The sequence below is a fragment of the Pseudopodoces humilis genome, chromosome 6 (assembly GCF_049639895.1).
Source record: "Pseudopodoces humilis isolate 2021_Gansu_Grassland_sample_001 chromosome 6, ASM4963989v1, whole genome shotgun sequence".
Taxonomy (NCBI): domain Eukaryota; kingdom Metazoa; phylum Chordata; class Aves; order Passeriformes; family Paridae; genus Pseudopodoces; species Pseudopodoces humilis.
This window is the reverse complement of record NC_142205.1, coordinates 53,261,273-53,279,950: the sequence shown is the minus strand read 5'-3', so window position 1 is coordinate 53,279,950 and position 18,678 is coordinate 53,261,273. Positions and strand designations below refer to the sequence as shown.

Below are 18,678 nucleotides of genomic sequence, written 5' to 3'. Positions count from 1 at the left end.
CCTGTTCATTTCAATAAATGGCCTTTTTGAAACACTATAACAAAATGAAACACTAGATGACAGTTTGCCAAGCACTAATAACTCATGCAGCTTGACGCTAAATCTGATTACAAATGTGTTTATTGTAAGAGCTGTACGTGGACAAATGCTAATTCACCATGCAATATCTTTTAAGCTGCTTCCAGGTTGGGAGGACTTAAATATTTCTCTAAGGTCCATTGACAAATTTCCTGCCAGGATTTAAATAGTCTGTGTACCTCACAAAAACTGGTCAGTGGCCAACTGTACCAGTTGATAAACTGCTTGTAAATTGCCAGCACAGTGTTTAAAGGTGATATTTTAAGGCAAGGAAAGACATAAAGCACCGAGTTTCAAAATAGGTGCTATCTTTAATAGCAAAGAAGTGTGCAGGAGAGGAATGCACCTCCTAGATTTTAACAATTTCAAAGGGAACAACCTGAGAATACTATCTCATCACCACCACTGATACTAATTAGAGATAAATGTTTTTCTATGAGGAGTGTACAATCTCCTGACTTATTAAGACTCTTAAAAGATATCTGTAGCAGATATAAGGGAACTTCACAGATAGGTAAACACTTCCATTACATGTACTAGAAAGATTGCATTGATGTCTTCCTCCTCCTGAAGTCATTTCAGCTGTTGGAAATATTGAGAAAGTGTGTAAAAACAGGCCTGTTCCCTGCCTGCAGCCAGTTACTCTCCTTTCCTTGCTCACTGATGTAGGCTCTAATACAATGAATAAATCATTAGGTGTTCTGAAGAACAGTGGTGGTACAAACCCAGGAGACTCAAGAAAGCAGATGTTTAACTTCCTTTGCATTAATGCTCCAAACCCATAGAGTGGTAGATAATTCAGTATTCTCATCACTTATTTTCTTTTCTGATTTCTTGACACCACCAGCTGCCAATCTCTAGGAAAAGAATCAAGTAAGGGGGAACTACTTTGCTTTAGGTATGAATGCAACATAATTTCTTACAAATCAATGGGGCAACAAGTTGGTGGTGTTGATGGTAACAGTTGGCAGTCACAGTTCACTGCAGATATTACATAAATGACCGCAAAAAAATCTTCAAAGCAGGTACTTGAATTCTGCTTTTTAGAAGCTGCTTCTGCAGCCATGCTTTGCAGGCAACAGTAACTACAGATCTAAGTAGCCTGGGGATAAGTCAGCTGCATTCATTCTCCCTGCTCCAGTGGAGATCGAGCATAAATAGTAGCTCAAACAGTAATAGATAAATGGCAACAGAAAGAGTTTTAAATTCTGATGAGAAGGTTGTATTCTGTTCAATTACATATGCCTTCCAATCAACTCTACATAAAAGGCTTGCTTCCCCTACATGTGATGTTCCATTACAGCCACAAGCAGGAAGCATCCTTAAGCACATCTTAGGAATACAACCTGATGCAAGAACACAGCCATTCTGCTGCCTTCCTCCTACCTGAGCCACGCCAACACCACTTGACACTTGTTGCCACGTTGGTATGAATCTTAAATACTTTTCCCTTATCAAAACCTGGGTACTAGAAACCTGTGTTTTTCATCCTGGAACGTTAGCTACTTCCAAAAGCAGATTATGAAAGTTACAAAACCACTGAAAATTCATTTGAGGCTTGTATTTCAAGATATTTTTACAGACTCATGGAGACCCAAGTCAGCAAAACCAGTGGCTATGGCAAATTCCAAATCCTTTTCCTAGCAGCTTTAGACTGGAGGCAGAGTGAGAAAAGGAAAATAATAAGGAGAACCATGTCCCTTCCTCTACCTGAATGAGTTGTTTGTTATGAAATGTATGTCTTTACGCTGCCCTAAGCAGAAGGCTTACTAAGGGGCAAGGAATGTAAAACAACTCTGCAGGAATGTAACATTTTCTTGACCTCATAATTCCTATATAATACACAATCTCTGGGTTAAGATCTTCTCCTGAAGTTAAAATTTTACACTTCAGAACTTTTCCTAAGGTGTAGCTTATTTTAAGGTTATGATTTAATATTTAAATGTATCTCCACCAAGCTAATCTAAAAGCTTAATAGGAGTATTGTGTGGCATGGCAGCAACAGAAGCTTTTCCACAGTGGAGTGGGTACGTGAGGAACAAGGTGTTGCGAAATCTAGGCACTGGAAAATACAACCGCTCACGAGCAAGTGCAAGGGATTACTGACCCTCTGGGAGCAAAGTAGGAGATCCATGTAAGCCCAGGCAGAGCAGTGATGAAAGGCAGCCCTGAACACCCTTTGCAAGGGCTACATATTTCAGGGTCCCACAAACTTTACCAGCTACCACACAGCTGACCAGAACTCAGCTGTTAGCAACCTTTTACCTTTCCTGCTAGGTGGAAATAATGCCTACCAGAAATGAAAGGCAATAAATGCAGAGTGGCTTTTATTTTCAGAAGAAACACAAGAGAAGTCTAATTTAAAATACAACCAGCCTTCAGTCAACTCCAGACAGCCAGAGAAACCAGACAGTGGCTACAGCTGCTTTACTGTGCCCATTTAAAATGGATGCACAGCTGATGGAGAGGTGCCTCAGATAACTCTCCCCAGTGTTTTAAATGCTTGGCTGTCCAGAGTTTTTTTAAGCAAACCCAAATGAACCAGTGGCTGCAAAGGGGTTCAACCTAACCCAATCTCAATCTTTGAAAACACCACAAAGCCAATGGAAGAAATATGTATGTTTGTTTGTGTGTGTGTGTGTGTGTGTGTGCAAGACAAATGGAAATTTGGGGGAAAAACTGCTGCCATCAACATCACATCTCCCCTCCTGACATCCATCCCAGCCATCAACTCTTAGAAAGAAGCAGGAGGTGATCCAGTTTTCTAAGACGAATGGATTACAGACACCTATGTTCAAAAGCAACAGGCTGCATTAGGAAATGATGAATAAAAGGCCAAATGATTTTAGAGAAATCAAGAGAGACAAGCTAATCTTACTACCCTGGCAGATAAGCAGTCAGATGTCCTGTTTGCCATAATTAATAAGGCAACTTCACATCACCTAAACCACAGTGCTGACTTCAGTGATCCTTCTCTTTTCGCCAAAGAGGGATCAAAGGGACTGAAGAAGAAGCTGTCAGACTCCCCAGTGGTTGAAAGGCTCCCTAAACTATGTAAATAAAAAGCAGAGGTAAGGGACAGAAAAAGGACATGCTAACTCCCATTTCTCTTGTGAAAAACAAAGCTATATGCATAACTACTTGTTTCTGCTCAATAAAATGCTCATTTAGAGACCGCAAAACTGAAACACAAAAACAGCAACAAAAAAATACCAACCTGAGAATGCCTGAAAAAAACCTCATCGTTTTCACTTTCTTTGCTATAAAAAAAAAACAAAACAAAAAAAAAACAAACCAACATATTACAAACACAAAACCAGACTTGTCTTGTAACAAAAACAAGCAGGACTTCTGCACACAAGGGTTTTACATTCTTGCTACTCCTGCACACTCACTAATTCACACAGTAAAGGAAGGGACTCTGGGCTGCAGCACTTCAAGATGCTAAACTATGCATTTTTTGCTTCCTCTCAGGAGCTATTTGAGAACAATAGCATCATTTAATTCCAGGTTCAAATCAATACAACTATCCCAACAAATGTAACTGTTGAGGGAAACTGTCATCTCACATGAGCAAGGGTACAGGTGAGGCTGTGCAGCTCTCACAGAAGAGTGAAACACAAGGGAAAGGGCTGGATTCCCAACCCAGAGGCCAGGTAAGACAGGCCCTGCATTCCCGTGTGGAGCGTGCTGGCTCAGGTGCTCCACAGCTGATTTCTTATCAAGTCTGCACCATCAGCACCGTCAGTGACATTCCTATCAAGCTGGGAAAAGAGCCTTGGTGGCATGTGCTGCAGGGCAAAGCCCACACAACACACAGCCTCCATGAAGCTCTGCTTGGAAATTAACATGGTGGGTAATCTGTTCTGTGGCATACGTGTCACCCCCACAGGCTGGGTGGGAGATCTCTCAGGCTGTACTACAACCACAGGGAAAGGAAAACATATATATACATAAAAAAAAATTAAAATCACCTTTCTTCAGGTAAAATTTCCATGTCATCAGGTCCTGTTCTGTCTACAGGCTTGGAGGAGCTAAAGCTTTCCATACTCTGCAATACAGTAAATATTAAAGCAGTAAGACATACATGAGAAACAGATTCAAGCTTCAAGCCATTAAACAGATCAAATACAGAAATATCCAACAGGATTTCTAGGAAAAAGGTAACATTCACACTACTGTCCACTGCACTAAATAAACCCCACGCTTTACTGCCGATAAACTGCAAGGAATCCCAACTGCTCACTGCTTCTTCTCTTTCATCAGAGGACCTCAAAACGTCAGAACAGAATAATGCTGCATGGTACCCCGCCAGCTCCAGTTTTACAGACTGACAACCTAGGCTTGGGAGCAGTTCTCTGGTTTGTGCAACTCCTGTAAGAGCAGGTAGCAAAGTCCGCAGCAACTTCTCAGCAGAACTCCTTATGTTCATGTTAGAAAATCCTCCACTTCTCAGCCAAACCCTTCCTTAGTTTCTTCTTAAATAGGCATAAGAATGCAGAGACTGCATAGATGTAATGCTGGTGACACAGGTCAGTCATTCCAGCCTTGCCTAATTTGATTTTTCAAGTCCTACTGATACCTGGCTACTGTGTCCCTAAAATGCAGTTACAAGCTTTTAATGCTTTGTGGTTGGCTTGCTTGGGAGTCTAAGTGGAACTGACAGTTTCTCCACCGCTGACTTGTGCTTTTGAGCCAGATGCAATCAGACAGCTAAGAGGAAAGCCTCCACACATTGTCCTACATACTCTTCCAGGCTTTGAAAAAAAGGAATACTGAGAAAAGGGCGTTAAAGGAGAGAAAACATCGCAAACTTGTTTACATGACAAAGGCCTATTAATAAATGCTAAGGTGCGTGTTATGTTATACTCCAAGTAGGTAGTCTAATTGGGGTTATTATTTGATGTGTAAAGGCGTAGCCAAAAGAAAGCTAAACCATCACACATCCTTCTGTCAGTCTCTGAAATGCAAGGATGTAATAAACATACTCATTAAAACTTAAAAAGCAGCTTCTGCTCTTCCAAAACAATAGCACCACGCTCTCTGCTAGATGTTGCATAATGATACTTGCAGCTGATCATCCCTCTCTGACATTTCCTGTAGCAGAGTAAGCGAGAACCACACTGCTGGTCATCTTGGTCAAAGTGCTTTTAAAACAAGATTAGTTCATTTTACATTCCTTTCATCCTCTGCCCTTCAAGAGATCCGAAAATGAGGGGCAGGGTAAAGTCCAGTAGACACAGCTAAGTTTGAGGACATTTGTTCCGGGCACATTTGAAGATTTCATGAATGCTTTTCAGGTCCACAGCAAAAGTGGACTCTTCTGTCAGTACTTCCTTTCCTACCTCATGGGAAAAATTCTCATTTACATTGAAATTGCTTTACACTCCACAGGTACAGAGAAAAGGTGATGAAAAGATCATAAGCACTAGACCTTTGCCTATCTTAAAGTGCATTGCTACAAGCAAAGACAGAAGTGTGAATGTGTCTGTCTCATTCTGCTTTCATGAAGTATCACATGAGAAGATTGTGGATATTGAGCACTAAATTTAAGTTGCTAAATTGAGCACAGTGTACAATTTTTGGCATCTTGCCTTCTTTTGATCTTAACGAAAAGCAAATCCACCTCTCTAGAATCTCTGCACTGGGTAAGAACATCAGATCATTCCAATTTTGTGATCTAAACAAAATGAGTCCAAACACAAGGTCACATTAAGAACTTGCTTTCAGCAGGCTCTAAAACTTAATCAAGCACCAATGAAGGAAATGCCCTGTAGCTCAGGACAGTGTTTTCACACACTCTTGCTGGTCCTGTTAACCATGCAATGCATGCTTGGTGCAGGCACAGCACTTCTGCTACTGCACACAATCCCTGCGCTGAAGCACAGTGCAGTTTCTCAGCTGCTGACACTCCAGCCACTGTTTGCTCTGCCTGAGAGGGAAGAAGGGTGAACCAGTTTTATACTGCACCTTGTAGAAGTAGGCAAACTTTCCTCTACTGCACAGGTCACATGAGAACATGCTGGAAAAGTTCTACAGTATTCCAGATTTTATATAACATTATAACAAAGTCATTGATGTCTTCAGTAAAAGGTGGATAGAAGGATCTTCTTTTGTACCAACACACTTCAAAGTGCTTTCCAAATTTGCAAGCAGCACAGTAAAACACAGACTTTAGAGAAAAGGCATAAAATACTTTTGCCATCTCATTATCAAGTAGTCACTTGAAATCTAGTTTTAGAACTTAGCAGGAATATGAAAATAAACTTGACCTGAATATGAGAACCTACATCTAAGGGTTCCAAACTCCTTGCAAGGCTTCTGAAAGACTGGGAAAATGACCTTTTATGCTTTCCAAAAAGCTTCACCAAATTCAAAAGAGAAAAGCATAAAGTTGTAGAAAGAGAAAATGACTGCACATGGAGTATCATAGCAGAAACGTGGCTTCTCAGTTGCCTCATCACAAGGGTTGCAAGTGTTGGATCCAGTGCTTCCCATGGTCCAAAACAGGCACTGAGGCCTGTACTGCAAGCAAAAATGGCTACCTAAAGGAACCAGATGTGCACTGAAATAAAAAAAGAGGTTTTCCCATCCTAGTAACAGACATCAAAGAGCGCAGTGTGCTGGCTTACCAAAGGACTGTCCTGGTTGTCATTAAGCTCTGAGAGCTTGGTGCTGGATTTCTGCCGTTTTGATTTATTCCTTTCACTAAGGTATCCGGAACTGGTGTCTTGCAATTTTTCTACATCTTGAGCTGCTAGAATACAATCTTCAAGACTGCTGAATCCAGAGGGAATGTTTTCCTTGTTGACAACTTCCCTAAAAAGAAAAGGGACATTACAGCAAGAGGTTGTTTAAAACACTCTCTTGCTACACTTTTGGTAGCAATAGAGAATTACATCACACTGATTGGTGCAGTTCCAGCAACATCATCTATTCCCTATGAAACCACTATCTCAGGTTCTTCCCAATGCAGCCAAAAACACACACTGTGCAATGCTAAATCCCACTGAGGAGCAAAAGCCAATTGTATACAGCTCAGGTGAGAAAGCTGTGAGGATCCATGTTTGGAATTTGATTCACTTGCTGGTAAACCAAACACACGGAAGCCTTCACATGGAAGCTGGACTAGCCCCTGACTGCCTGTGGAATTTTTATATAGAGTATGAAGCATATTTTCCTTTGAGACGTGTGCTTTTAATTTAGAAAAGTGATTCACAGCTGCAGTCCAGGGATCTCCTTTTGCTGCATGACACAGCATAATTTGCCCTCTTACTCATAACTCTCAAATGCAAGAGCAGGACAGTGGTGATTTAGCTAAATGCTTGATTTCTATTTGGGAATTACACAAAACATAAAAGGGAATGTACCTCTGCAATGGTAACACAGCTGCTAGGACAGAGGACTCTTTTGCCATGTTGGGAAGAGAATGGGACAGCCAGCCCTAAGTCATTGCATGATGCACTCGCTGGGACTCTCGGGGCTTGCAGGGTTTGTATATGTTTACCAGAAGCCTGGCATATGGCTTATCTTGGCCTCTTGAATCCTTCAGCAGGCAGCTTTCCATTTACCACTTGTTAAGTAGTGTTCCCTCTACTCTGCCCAGCAGTGAAGTTGCATGTACACATCACTACACATGGGAACAGGAGAAAGACAAGGCATCTCGTTATCCTGCCAGAGGCTAAAGGCAGCTTGCTTACACCTGACACTGAAACTGGAGTATTTTCTAACTTCTGTGTGGCTGCCTTACACAGTGCAGTGCAGCTCCAAAGCCTGCTTTCACGAACAGCAGAAGTCATCTAGACATAAGAAACCAGTTACTCTGCAGTATCTGGACAGTGCCAGCACAGCAAGTATTCAGAACAAATATAAAACAAGAAGGTTCCAGTGACTTTCTAGATGACAGATCTCAGTTTTGTTGGTGGAAAAGAGATACAAAGAGGTATGATAAATCTCTGACTAAGCTTCTAAGATAACACATTTGCCTTTGTGGAAGTTTTTACAAACCCTTCAGCAGGCCAATTACACATTCAGAGCCTGTAGATCATGTAATCTTCAAAGCCTGGGAATTCACCTATGTGATTTTGTGATAAACACTCTTCCTGCCTGTAGTCACACTTTGTGACATTACAAATCCTCTTGTGATCCATCACAAGGCAAGGAGATGAACTCACTGACAATCAAAAAAACAACAGAAATATGTTTTGGAAGAAATTCTCAATTTTGATAATTTACCCAGAGAAATCCCAGCAATCTGATCTAAGGGAACCAGGGAAAACAATCTGGACCATAACCAGCATTCAAAACTTCCAATGTGCTTTAAACCCTTGTCTCCAGCTTTCTGGACCGAGCCTGAATAACTCATATCTAGAGGCAGCTCTGTAACACAGCGCTGAAGAAAAGCCCCGCAGTACTATATGCTTCCAAACACGTACACTAGCCAGTGCCTGACCTACTTACCTGAGAAGCCTGTCAGCAGGGCTACTTAACAAGAAAAACTACTTTAGAGCTGCTGCCAGATACTTTGGTGACTTGCAAGTGCCAGTTTCCCAGGCCACCTTTACAGTGTATTTTGATTCATTATGAAACTGGTGCCTTTTTTTTTTTCCTTTTTGGTAACTACAGTTTTTTTTTGTACAACAGCAGCACTGACACATTTTGGGAAATACCACGGATGCAATATTAACATCAGGTAGTGAAGTCTATACACCTGCATAAAAGTAGCTTCATTTAAGAAGGTACAAATCCAATAGAATTTGGGGAATTTAGCACCCAGGAAACAACAACAGGAGACTAGATGTTTATTCTGGAATCAGCTTCAAATCCTAGCAATCCAATACTGCAGTGAGGCATACACATTCTTTACAAGAACTAGTGCTGTGTTACAGATAAACACAAGTTGAAGGCGGCCTTGCAAAGTCTGTGCTACAGTTTCTCAAATACAGCTATGCCTTGTGTAACAAGTTTGCTGTGGTAGTAATACATTTGTACCACACAATATATGTCACAACTAGAGGAGTATGAATGGAAAAACAGGTATTATCTTTACTCTTTGACAAACATTTAATGAAATTCACTACTAAGTCATGTTTAAACTTCGTGTAATAGGGTGGATAAAAAAAATAATCTTAGATTCTGATTAATCAAAAGGAAGATTTTTCTCATTTCAGACAAACTCACAAGTCTCCTCACTAAACCCAAACACAAGCTGTGCCTCCACACACAAAAGAAGAACTTAATCTCATTTTTGAAGACATTCTGAATTCAGAAAAGCAGCTGAGCCCAATGTTTTTATCTAAAAAAAGTTAAAGGCAGCAGAGCCAACTGCTTGGGAATTTCCACTCATGCAGCAAATACTGTAAGTAACCAATTCCAAATCCTGTAATTAAAAACTTGACTGCATAACCCCCCTAGATTCTAGTAAACTCTCAACTTCCCAGCTCTGTCTGATGCAATGGAGCTCTGCACAGGCACTGCAGTCTGCTTTGCACTTTCAGCTCAGGGCAAAGGTCAGTGCCTTTCATAACAGAACGCAGCATTGCTTTGATAAAAAGACATGACTGGGGTAGACTTAAATATACTTTCCAAAACAAAGAAATCAGGCTCATACATGTCTCTGTTTCTCCGGGCTTCCTCCTGCTCTTTGAGGTGTCGCCTCCTCTGCCTGGCAGACACATTAGAAGAGGCTGAAGATGTCCCGGATTCAGAGTCCTCTGAACTCTGGCCGCCTGAGCCATGAACATCAAAGAGATGCTGCTCCACGGCTGAGCGGATTGTCTTCTCTAAATACCTGTCAAGCCGAAAAATAAGGTCAATTGAGCTCAAAGACTTTGTGGAGCTCCCTCTCTGCAACAATAAATAAAACAAGGGTATCTGTGGGTTATGTTTTTTTTAGGATGGCAGCACAGAATGTTCCAGCGCTACGATGTATGCAAAGAGCAATGTCAAAATCTTCAGATACCCACTGGTTCAAGTACCTCAGAATAGCTGCTGAGCCTTCCCAATTAATATGGCTCTTTTTTCTTTTTAGTGATATCTGAAACTTCAGAAAAACAACTAATTTTACTAACTGCAACTACAGACATTGGAGCCTAATTTTCATCCTCCACTTACAAGCCCCTGCTGTGACAAAATTGCATTTGATACCCAGCCATGCTGACAGTGGTCAAGTCTGTTGTGCAAAACAAGCTCAGTAAGGCAATGGATCACTTTCAAGAAGATGATTCACTGCTGTCTCACAGAGGGATGACAATATGCAGTAGCTCACTATGAACTCCTCACATACGTTGTGACCAAGCATGGGTTTTGTTCTCAATTCATGCCATTGTCACATACATTCTTGGGCCATATCCTTGTGTACCCACAGCCACACTAATACTGGTGTGAGACCACCCTCACACTCAGTGGCACCAAGAGGGCTTCCACACAAGCCAGCACATGGGAGCCCCTGCAGCTGCATCAGTTAAAGATGTGGGACTACTTGAACTTTCAACACAAGCAAATTTTCATTTTGGTACTGCCATTCTCTTGTGATATTTCCTTCCTTCCCTCATCAGAGGAAGTTTTTATTGGAAAAATATATATATTATTTTAAAGAGATCATACAGAAACATATTTTTGTGTACATCTAAGCAGTCGTTGAAGAATGGGTTTTTCAAACACACATGTCCAAAGTCCACGTATGACTTCTACTGTTTCTTCCATAATTAAAATGTTTTTTCAGGATTTGCCGGTTGATTTTCAATTGAGTAGCTACAGCATGGGAATCTGTGCTTGGGCTGATTTCTCCTCTACAAAAGCTCTGCTAAGTTGCTGTACTTGAAAGCCTGATGAGACTACAGTTCCTGGAAAAGTCAGAAGACCTTAGCAACTGCAAAAGCCCAGATTGTTTAACTAGGCAAGTATGTCTGTATTTCACTGTTGACAAAGATAAGTTCTGCAAACCCATCAGCCATTGGGAATTCCCAGCTCTGGCAAAGGAGCCAACTCATTTTAGCTCTGCTCCTCCCAGTTACAGCAGTAGGGTCAAGTCACGTCCTCTGCTGGGAGCAAACAAGAGCAAGAAGATGACACAGTGCAAAAAGCTTCTCAAAATATGCAAGCTCTGCCTAAGCAAAACATCACAGGCACATTGAGCAAAGAACCAAGGGCCTGAGAAGTTTTCAGGAGGAAGTGATTTATTACCATTGTAGATTAATTGCTTTGGGAAACACTGTCTCTTTGTTTATGTAAGAACAACTCTTAAAGAGAAATCAAATAATAACCAGCAATACTTTAAAAAGCTCCAAGAAAGATAGCTACAAAATTGTAAAAGACACTTACTCTCCCGTAGCAGGAACGTTGCTACTGACTTGTGATACGTGGGTACTGTATAAAAGAGAAAAAGAGAAGAAATTTAGATCTTGTTATCAAAATAAGGTCTTAAAACCTCTTGCTCTTTGCAGCGCTAAGATTTAAAGGTCTGTCCCAACAACAACTGTGTACACATCACAGCTTTTCCCCCTAAGGAATTTTCGCTCCCACTCTGACGTGGCACATTTTGACAAGTCAATATCCACAACAATTAATTTCCCTGTTATTCCCATGCAATAGGCAAAGGTCTAACAGTAAGTATTTCAACCTCAACATATTACAGATTTTTTGCTTTCCTGTGGGCTTTGTGTTGATGATGTTTTAGCTTCATCACAGAAGTCTTTGCCTTTTGAAGCTGACTTGAAAATGTATACCCTTAATATTTAACTGCTCTCTCTGTTTAACTGTTCTCTCTTGGAACATGTTCAAATAACATATTCACAATCTTTGCTTCACATTTTAAAAAATAAAATCTATGCATGCTTCTCTCCTTTTCACCTCGGTCTGTTATCAGGCTCAGGAAGAGCTGACACAAATACAGATGTTATCAGTTGCTGCTCAGAACTCTTCTGAACAAGCTGACCTGGCACAAGTGGCACTGCTTTCTTCCGTCTGCCAAACTGAGTCCATCCTGCCCCTTTTTCACCCACTGACTCAGCCTTACAGAATAAGGTGACACTACCTATTCATCCCTCCTGCAACCTCCCTTATGTCAAATAAACTACAGGCCTGGGGGTTTCATTTCAAATTATCCCCGCATCAGCACGCTACAACTGGCTGATAAATCCCAGTAAAACGTGGTTAGGGTACAAAAGCCAAGCTGGATGCAAGATGTTCTTCCTGCCAAAATAACCATTCATTGTTTTCAGTCTGCACCAGTTTCTCTTAAATAATTTCTCCACAGATCCATCAACAGCTGATTTGCCTTCCTTCTCTACCCAAAGGTTTCCTCTCTGTTTCCCTTCAATACTTTGCACTTCACTGTATGGGGCTAGAGCTAGCTAAGAAGCTGCAGCACTCTCAAGATAACCACACTCTGGCTTTCCTGGGTTTGAGACTCACTTGGGCAGAAGGCAGGCAACAGAGGAAGAGAAGGATAAATGAGGGATCACTACAGCTAATTTAAGAAAACCAACAAACCTGCGTGGCTCCTCCCCACAAACACCCAGCTGCAAATTACACTTGCAATGTACTTCAGGCTGAGCCGGTGTGTTCACCTGGGGTCTGACCACACACACATGCTTTCCAGTCCCAGCTTCACTCAGTGCTACTCTCCAGTCCCAGCACAGGTCACCAGAGTGGTGGCACACCAGGACAGCAGTCCCGGACTTGCCAGTATGTCCCGTATTACCTGCGCAGGACCTGAGCAGTTGTGTCACTCATAACTTCATGAAGACACACAAACAACTACTACTGTACCTATCATTACAGATAAAATATCTGCAAACAGGAAACAAAAGTTGCAAGATCACACTCTTCCCACATCTAATATCTTGACTAACAACTACAGGATGGTGCTGGACTTTGAAGTGCACATTTCAAGCACCCTACTTGCTTTCCTGTTTGCTTACAGGAACTATGTGACCTCTTCCCAGCCCAAAACTATTTTTTAAAACCTGGTCTCCCATGGAGACATATTAGCAAGTAAGGTGCTAGTGTGGTAAGCTAACCCACATTATAAGCTAAAATTCATGTGCTTACTACAGTTCCATGGGAGTAGATTAATGCTGTATCACCTTTTTATAGTACCTACATACAAGCCAAACTTAGTGAGGTTGTCTTTCATAGCACATTTTTCTTTTCTGTTTTCATGCTAGGAAAGTGGTAGTGGAGAGGAAGAAAGGATTGTTTGGTTTTAGCTTTTTTAAAACATTCCTAGGATGTAGGTTTTTCTACCAACAGATTATTTTCTAACACCCCAGTATATTCTGAAGTTGTCTAACTACAAGAATGTGTTAACTGTGTGCTTTACTAACACCAATTCAGATTTAAGTACATTAACCTGATTACTTTTTAATGATGTGTAACAATTAATTTACTGTATCTAGAAAAGCCTATTCAGGCAATACAGATTCTGTAAGACAGTAACATGGTGATTTTCAAACTACTGACAAATAACAAGGAAGTACATATCCATTACATGCCAGCTGAGTGGATGACTACAAAATGAAGCTATGACATTCTGATTTTATTGTACTGAATCCAAGTTTATCCTTAACTCTGTGATAACTTAATGCTCTTTTACTAGCCCCCCTCTCAGTAAGACAGAGATTTTAAATCAGAGATTTTCTAGATATACTACCCTCTTTTTAATTCCACATCTGGTAATTTTTCTGGCTATTTCATTTTGAAGCTTAATTTAAATGTGTTGCTAAATTGCCTTACTTACTCTCCACCAACCTTTCTTACACCAAAGAACTTCACAACCAAAACAAATGGTGGAGGGAAGAGTTACACAGTGGTTTTAGGATTCGAGCCTGCTGCAGGACAGACCAGGTGGTGTAAGAGCTCCTTGGCAAACCCAGGCAAAGACACCACCCTGCAAGGATTTCAGAGCCCAGACAAGCAACCAGGCAGGTAGGGTGTATCCTGCGGGGTTTTCCAAACATCTTGGGTGGCAGAAGTCGCTCTGCTGTTGGATTTATGTGGAGCAGGCAAGGCAAGCCATGCCTAGAAAAGCTCTCTTGGCATGCCTGCCTGTGCAGGCAGCTTCCTTGCTCAGTAAATCATCCAGACAATGGGAACTCATGTTCTGCTTCCAATTTCAATTCCTCACATCTGCTCCATTTCACTGATACGTATGGTCAATTATCTCCACAGCTAGATTATCTTTATTAGATTATGCAGCTGCTGTTGCAGAGCACACTGAGAAATACTGACTTCTCATAGAAATTACAGGTTCTCCTCAGGTGACTGAAGGCAGCAGGACAGCCTCCCAGCACTGGGGGACTTTTACTTTCAGAAAGTCAGCCAGAAAACCTGCATAAAGGGACACAACTGTTTTAAGTGCTATGAACTTTTGAACTGGTTTCTTATGACCCTCATGCTTTTCCTTTTGGGAAGTCTGACCTCTAGCACTTCCCAGTTTTGTCTAACTTGTTTACCCAAGTCTTTTGCTCCCTTCCAGAGGTGCTCTATCAGCTCTGGATAATGTCTTACTTCACACGTAAGGCAAACTCTTACTGCATGGTCTCCTTTCTTCTGTTTCCACCTCAAGGACGAGAAGGTGGTATTTTCTATTGCCATTAAATCTCACCTGCCTCCCCTAACTAGTACTCCCTAAATTTAGAAGATGTGCACTTGAGTGAGAATTATGTCATGCAATGCCTGCACCTTGTTAGGTCTGTGTTGGGCATCTTGTGGTAGCAAATGTTGGATATCAATGAGTTGGTTATCAATGCCCCTGCTCCTGATTTCTTTCATTCAAGCCACTATTGAGCAAAATATTTTAGCATCTAGACAAAAAGAGTAAAGAAAAAACATCAAACAGAGCAAATCAGGAAACTGACATGCTGGCATAGTGTTTTCCCAGATGGGTGTTTATTAATGAAGTAATTTAATTAATTCTAATATCTAATGGCCTAATTCATAAGCTATACTTGCAGTCCAGTACTAAAGAAGTCACCTTTTGCTGAGATGTATTTATAGGCCATCTGCTTTATTCAGGAAGCAAAGCTGGCTCTTGTTCTTGTTTTTGTTTTTTTTAAAAGCTGAGCACAACAATAAGAAAGCCTCAATAGATGCAAAAACTTTTTACCATTCTGCTATTCCAGCAAAGCTGAGGATGTTTAAATGGCTTTGACACGACAGATGGGAAATTCCTGAAGTCCTCTGAATATAGTATTTCAATCCCTGATCCAGGAAGTTCCTATTCACAGGTATTTATATGGTCTAAATGCTATCCACTCTCCACACTATGACATGCAATACTCCAAACTCACGTGGGATCCATTTTATGATAACTACCTTATTTGACACACTTGCATCAAAGAGAAGTGTTGTGATGGCATACAAAATGTGAAAATAATGAGTTTAAAAACAAAAGGGGTGTGCTCATAGTTACTGGGATGTCCTGTCACACAGAGGACATGCTTTCATTGTTTTTCTCAGCACCTTCACACTTTTCATAAGCTCAGATCCAATTATCCCTTCTTTTAAACATGGTAAATTATTTTTTACACTACTTTGTTACTACACATAAAACTAACCCCGCTAAAAGCAACTTTATTCAGGATTCCTAATGTTTTGCATTTGCACATCCTTCATGACAGATGCACACTGACACCTACAGCTTGGAGCAGAGACAGCCCTGCAGGGGATTCATAGAGGCCATGAGATTCAGCTTGGTGAATTTGTGTCTGTGCAGGCTCACCTGCAGAGCAAGGAAATAATCCTCAGGGAGCCTCAGACTTGCATGGCAGCAGGGCACCCAGAGCAGGGACACTGGTGGCCTGGTGTTTACTTTCAGCCAGTGCAGGTGTGATGGACATGAGCACACCTCACATAATGTAATCTTGATTTGTGAGGGGGCCCAGCACTCTTGTGGACTTATGACCTCCTATGGCACGTCCCATGGAGGGAGAAGTGTTCAGTGTGAAGGTGGTCAAGCAAATTTCTGAGCAGGTGTGAAATCCAGAGCAAAGTTTTCCGGTTTCTTCAGGAAACTGACCTGAGAACAAAGAGCATAAAACATCCTACCCAATAGACTTGAGAGTAGGAATAGCTGACCTGCATTATTTAAAGAGCTGTCTCAAATAAAAACTGTTAAAAGGAGAAACAGTTGTACTGAATAATGCCCACAGGAGTACTTCTAGGAGAAGAAACAGGCAAAACTGTCCAATGTCTCGCCCTGCACCCATGGGTATTTAATACAATCTTTGGCACTCCTTGTGATGTCAGGTCTCATCGCAATTTCAGTTTAATGCTCTGCATGCTAACAAGGAAGCTCCACACTACAAAGCTTTTGCTTTCCTCCCTTGTAATATCACTCTCACTTATCTCAGGATGTACCCATCAGGGAGCTCCTCTGAAAGCATCTACATGACTAATGTCACATAGGCCAGCAGAAAGCATGCCTGAAGATTCCCTGTCTTCTGAAAACTCATTGCACACGTGGAGTGGAATTGTGCTTACAGGGACTTGCTGCTGCCAAGTCCTCATTACCTGACACTGCAGAGAGTTTCTCAGCACTGATTACTCAAAGCAGCTGGTATTCACAGTCTCACTAAAGACATACAAGGAGCAGTACAAGAAGCTCTTTTAAAGATCTCAACTCCCTTTACCACAAGGTTTGTTACAAAAGGTTTTGGAATGTAAACACCCTTCAGGCATGACTCCCTGGAACAGTCAATCACCTAGTGAGGTTTTCCTCTTCTTTTAACACTATAGAAATCTTTTTGCCTGGTACTGAGCACAGCTGAGCCAACAGATCATCTAATCAAGGACTACAGAGAGGGAGAGTATAACTCTGGTCAGCAGTAGGTGAATAGATTCAAACCCCAGGTCTCTCAGTCTGGTCAAGCTGACATCATCCTTATTATGTCCAATGAGAGAGGGCTCCAGGTACAAAATTACTGATTTTCTGCTCAAATATATTAATAAACTATTTGTACACATTCTCTCTTGCATCAGTATTGTTACTCAACATAAACATCCTCTCCTCCCTGTCTAAAACTCAGAGGGAATATGTGTGCTCAGTTTCATGTCTTACAGTAGCTAGAACCTCCATGCTCTTTTCTCCATCTTATAACAGTCTTCCCACTTCTTTAATGATCTTTACAAACCTAAAGCCATTGGAACACAGGTGACTTGAAACTGTATAAGGCTTCACCTGTCTCTTGTATAGGGGTATTCATACTTCTAAGCGTACTGAAAATACATCTTTTATATATCCACTGTCATGTGATTACTTCAACTTGAGTATTTTCATCCCATGCCTCCCTTTAATCCCTCCATGAACCAGTATGTTCACATCTTTTTTTCCCTGGCATTTCCAAATGTGAGGAACTCCCCTTTCAGGGCAAAGATTTTCTTTATTAGACCTCAGGTATATGATTTTCTTACTCATGTTATTATTTCTTATAGTATATGTCTTATATGTGATGCTTACCTTTATAAATATATATAAAAATATCTTTATATCAATATATATGACAGTGAGATATTTTATAAATATATCTATATATCTCACTCTATATAATATTTCACTGTCACATATTTTCTCCCAGAGGACACTACCAACCCATTCACCCTCCTAAATTTCTGCTATAATCTCAATTAATGAACATGATTTGACTTTATTATGCTAGTGGCTATTAAGGAAAAGAAGTTCATGGCACTTAAGGACCTCCAGCAGCAATCCCCTTCCTCTCCTACCAGCAATACCAGTAGGTCTCACCTCCCTCCTTTAAGTTCCAGTACTCATGTCCACTTTTTCCAGATAGATGGCCTGATATAAAACATTTTTCTGGCATCATACAGATTAGGTACACTCCTTTTCTTCCTCTCTCTGGAAAGTCTTTTTTAAAAGAACCCGGCTGTACTGGTGTTGCCACACTTTACAAACCCATGTCACATTTTGTCTCATTTACTGATTACTGTCATACTGTTACAGACTGTTTATTCCCTTACAAAGTAGCAGTGGTGATAAAGTCTTGACTTTCCCAGTACTGAAAAAAGAAAAACCCCAATAAATCAGTGTTATTTTAAGAAACAGTATATTTATTGGTGACGTTCTGACAGTTCTGACTTAAAAGTCAGGAACTTCAGCATTTGTCTTATTGTTAACAGAAACCAGGGAAACATCTCCCTTGTTAGCTGACATGGTACAGCACTGAATAATCAAGTCTCTGATTTGATACTACCAAAACTGATTTACAAACGGTGTGCTGTTTTTTCCTGGGGTAGAGTTAATTTTCTTCCCAGTGGCTGGTATGTAGCTGTGGTCTGGATTTGTGCTGAACATAGGGTTGATAATATAGAGATGTTTGTGTTATTGCTGAGCAGGGCTTGCACAGAGCTAAGGCCTTTTCTGGTTTTCGTACTGGCAGGGAATTTAGAGGTGCATGGGAGGCTGGGAGAAGACACAGCCAGGCCAGGTACTATTCCATAGCCCATAGGATCATATTGACATCATGCTCAGTATACAGAGTCGGGGGGAAGAAAGAGGAAGATGGGGACGTTTGGAGTGATGGCATCTGTCTTCTCAAGTAATCATTACATGTGACAGGGCCCTGGTCTCTGGAGATG

At 41.1% G+C, this 18,678-nt stretch overlaps 1 protein-coding gene across 5 annotated transcripts in view; it reads right to left on the bottom strand.

The window, feature by feature from the left end:
* FAM13A (family with sequence similarity 13 member A) overlaps nucleotides 1-18,678 on the bottom strand; it is a 118,004-nt gene that overhangs the window by 26,439 nt on the left and 72,887 nt on the right. For 4 of the 5 annotated variants that reach the window (XM_005530294.3, XM_014259033.2, XM_088056545.1 and 1 more), the window contains 5 exons: nucleotides 11,401-11,445; nucleotides 9,689-9,868; nucleotides 6,711-6,897; nucleotides 4,053-4,129; nucleotides 3,296-3,338 (listed from right to left, as the gene is read on the bottom strand). In XM_005530294.3, coding sequence (XP_005530351.2) covers nucleotides 3,296-3,338; nucleotides 4,053-4,129; nucleotides 6,711-6,897; nucleotides 9,689-9,868; nucleotides 11,401-11,445 — 532 coding nt within the window. The remainder of the gene's footprint in view (nucleotides 1-3,295; nucleotides 3,339-4,052; nucleotides 4,130-6,710; nucleotides 6,898-9,688; nucleotides 9,869-11,400; nucleotides 11,446-18,678) is intronic. The other variant, XM_014259034.2, reaches the window with a different exon arrangement.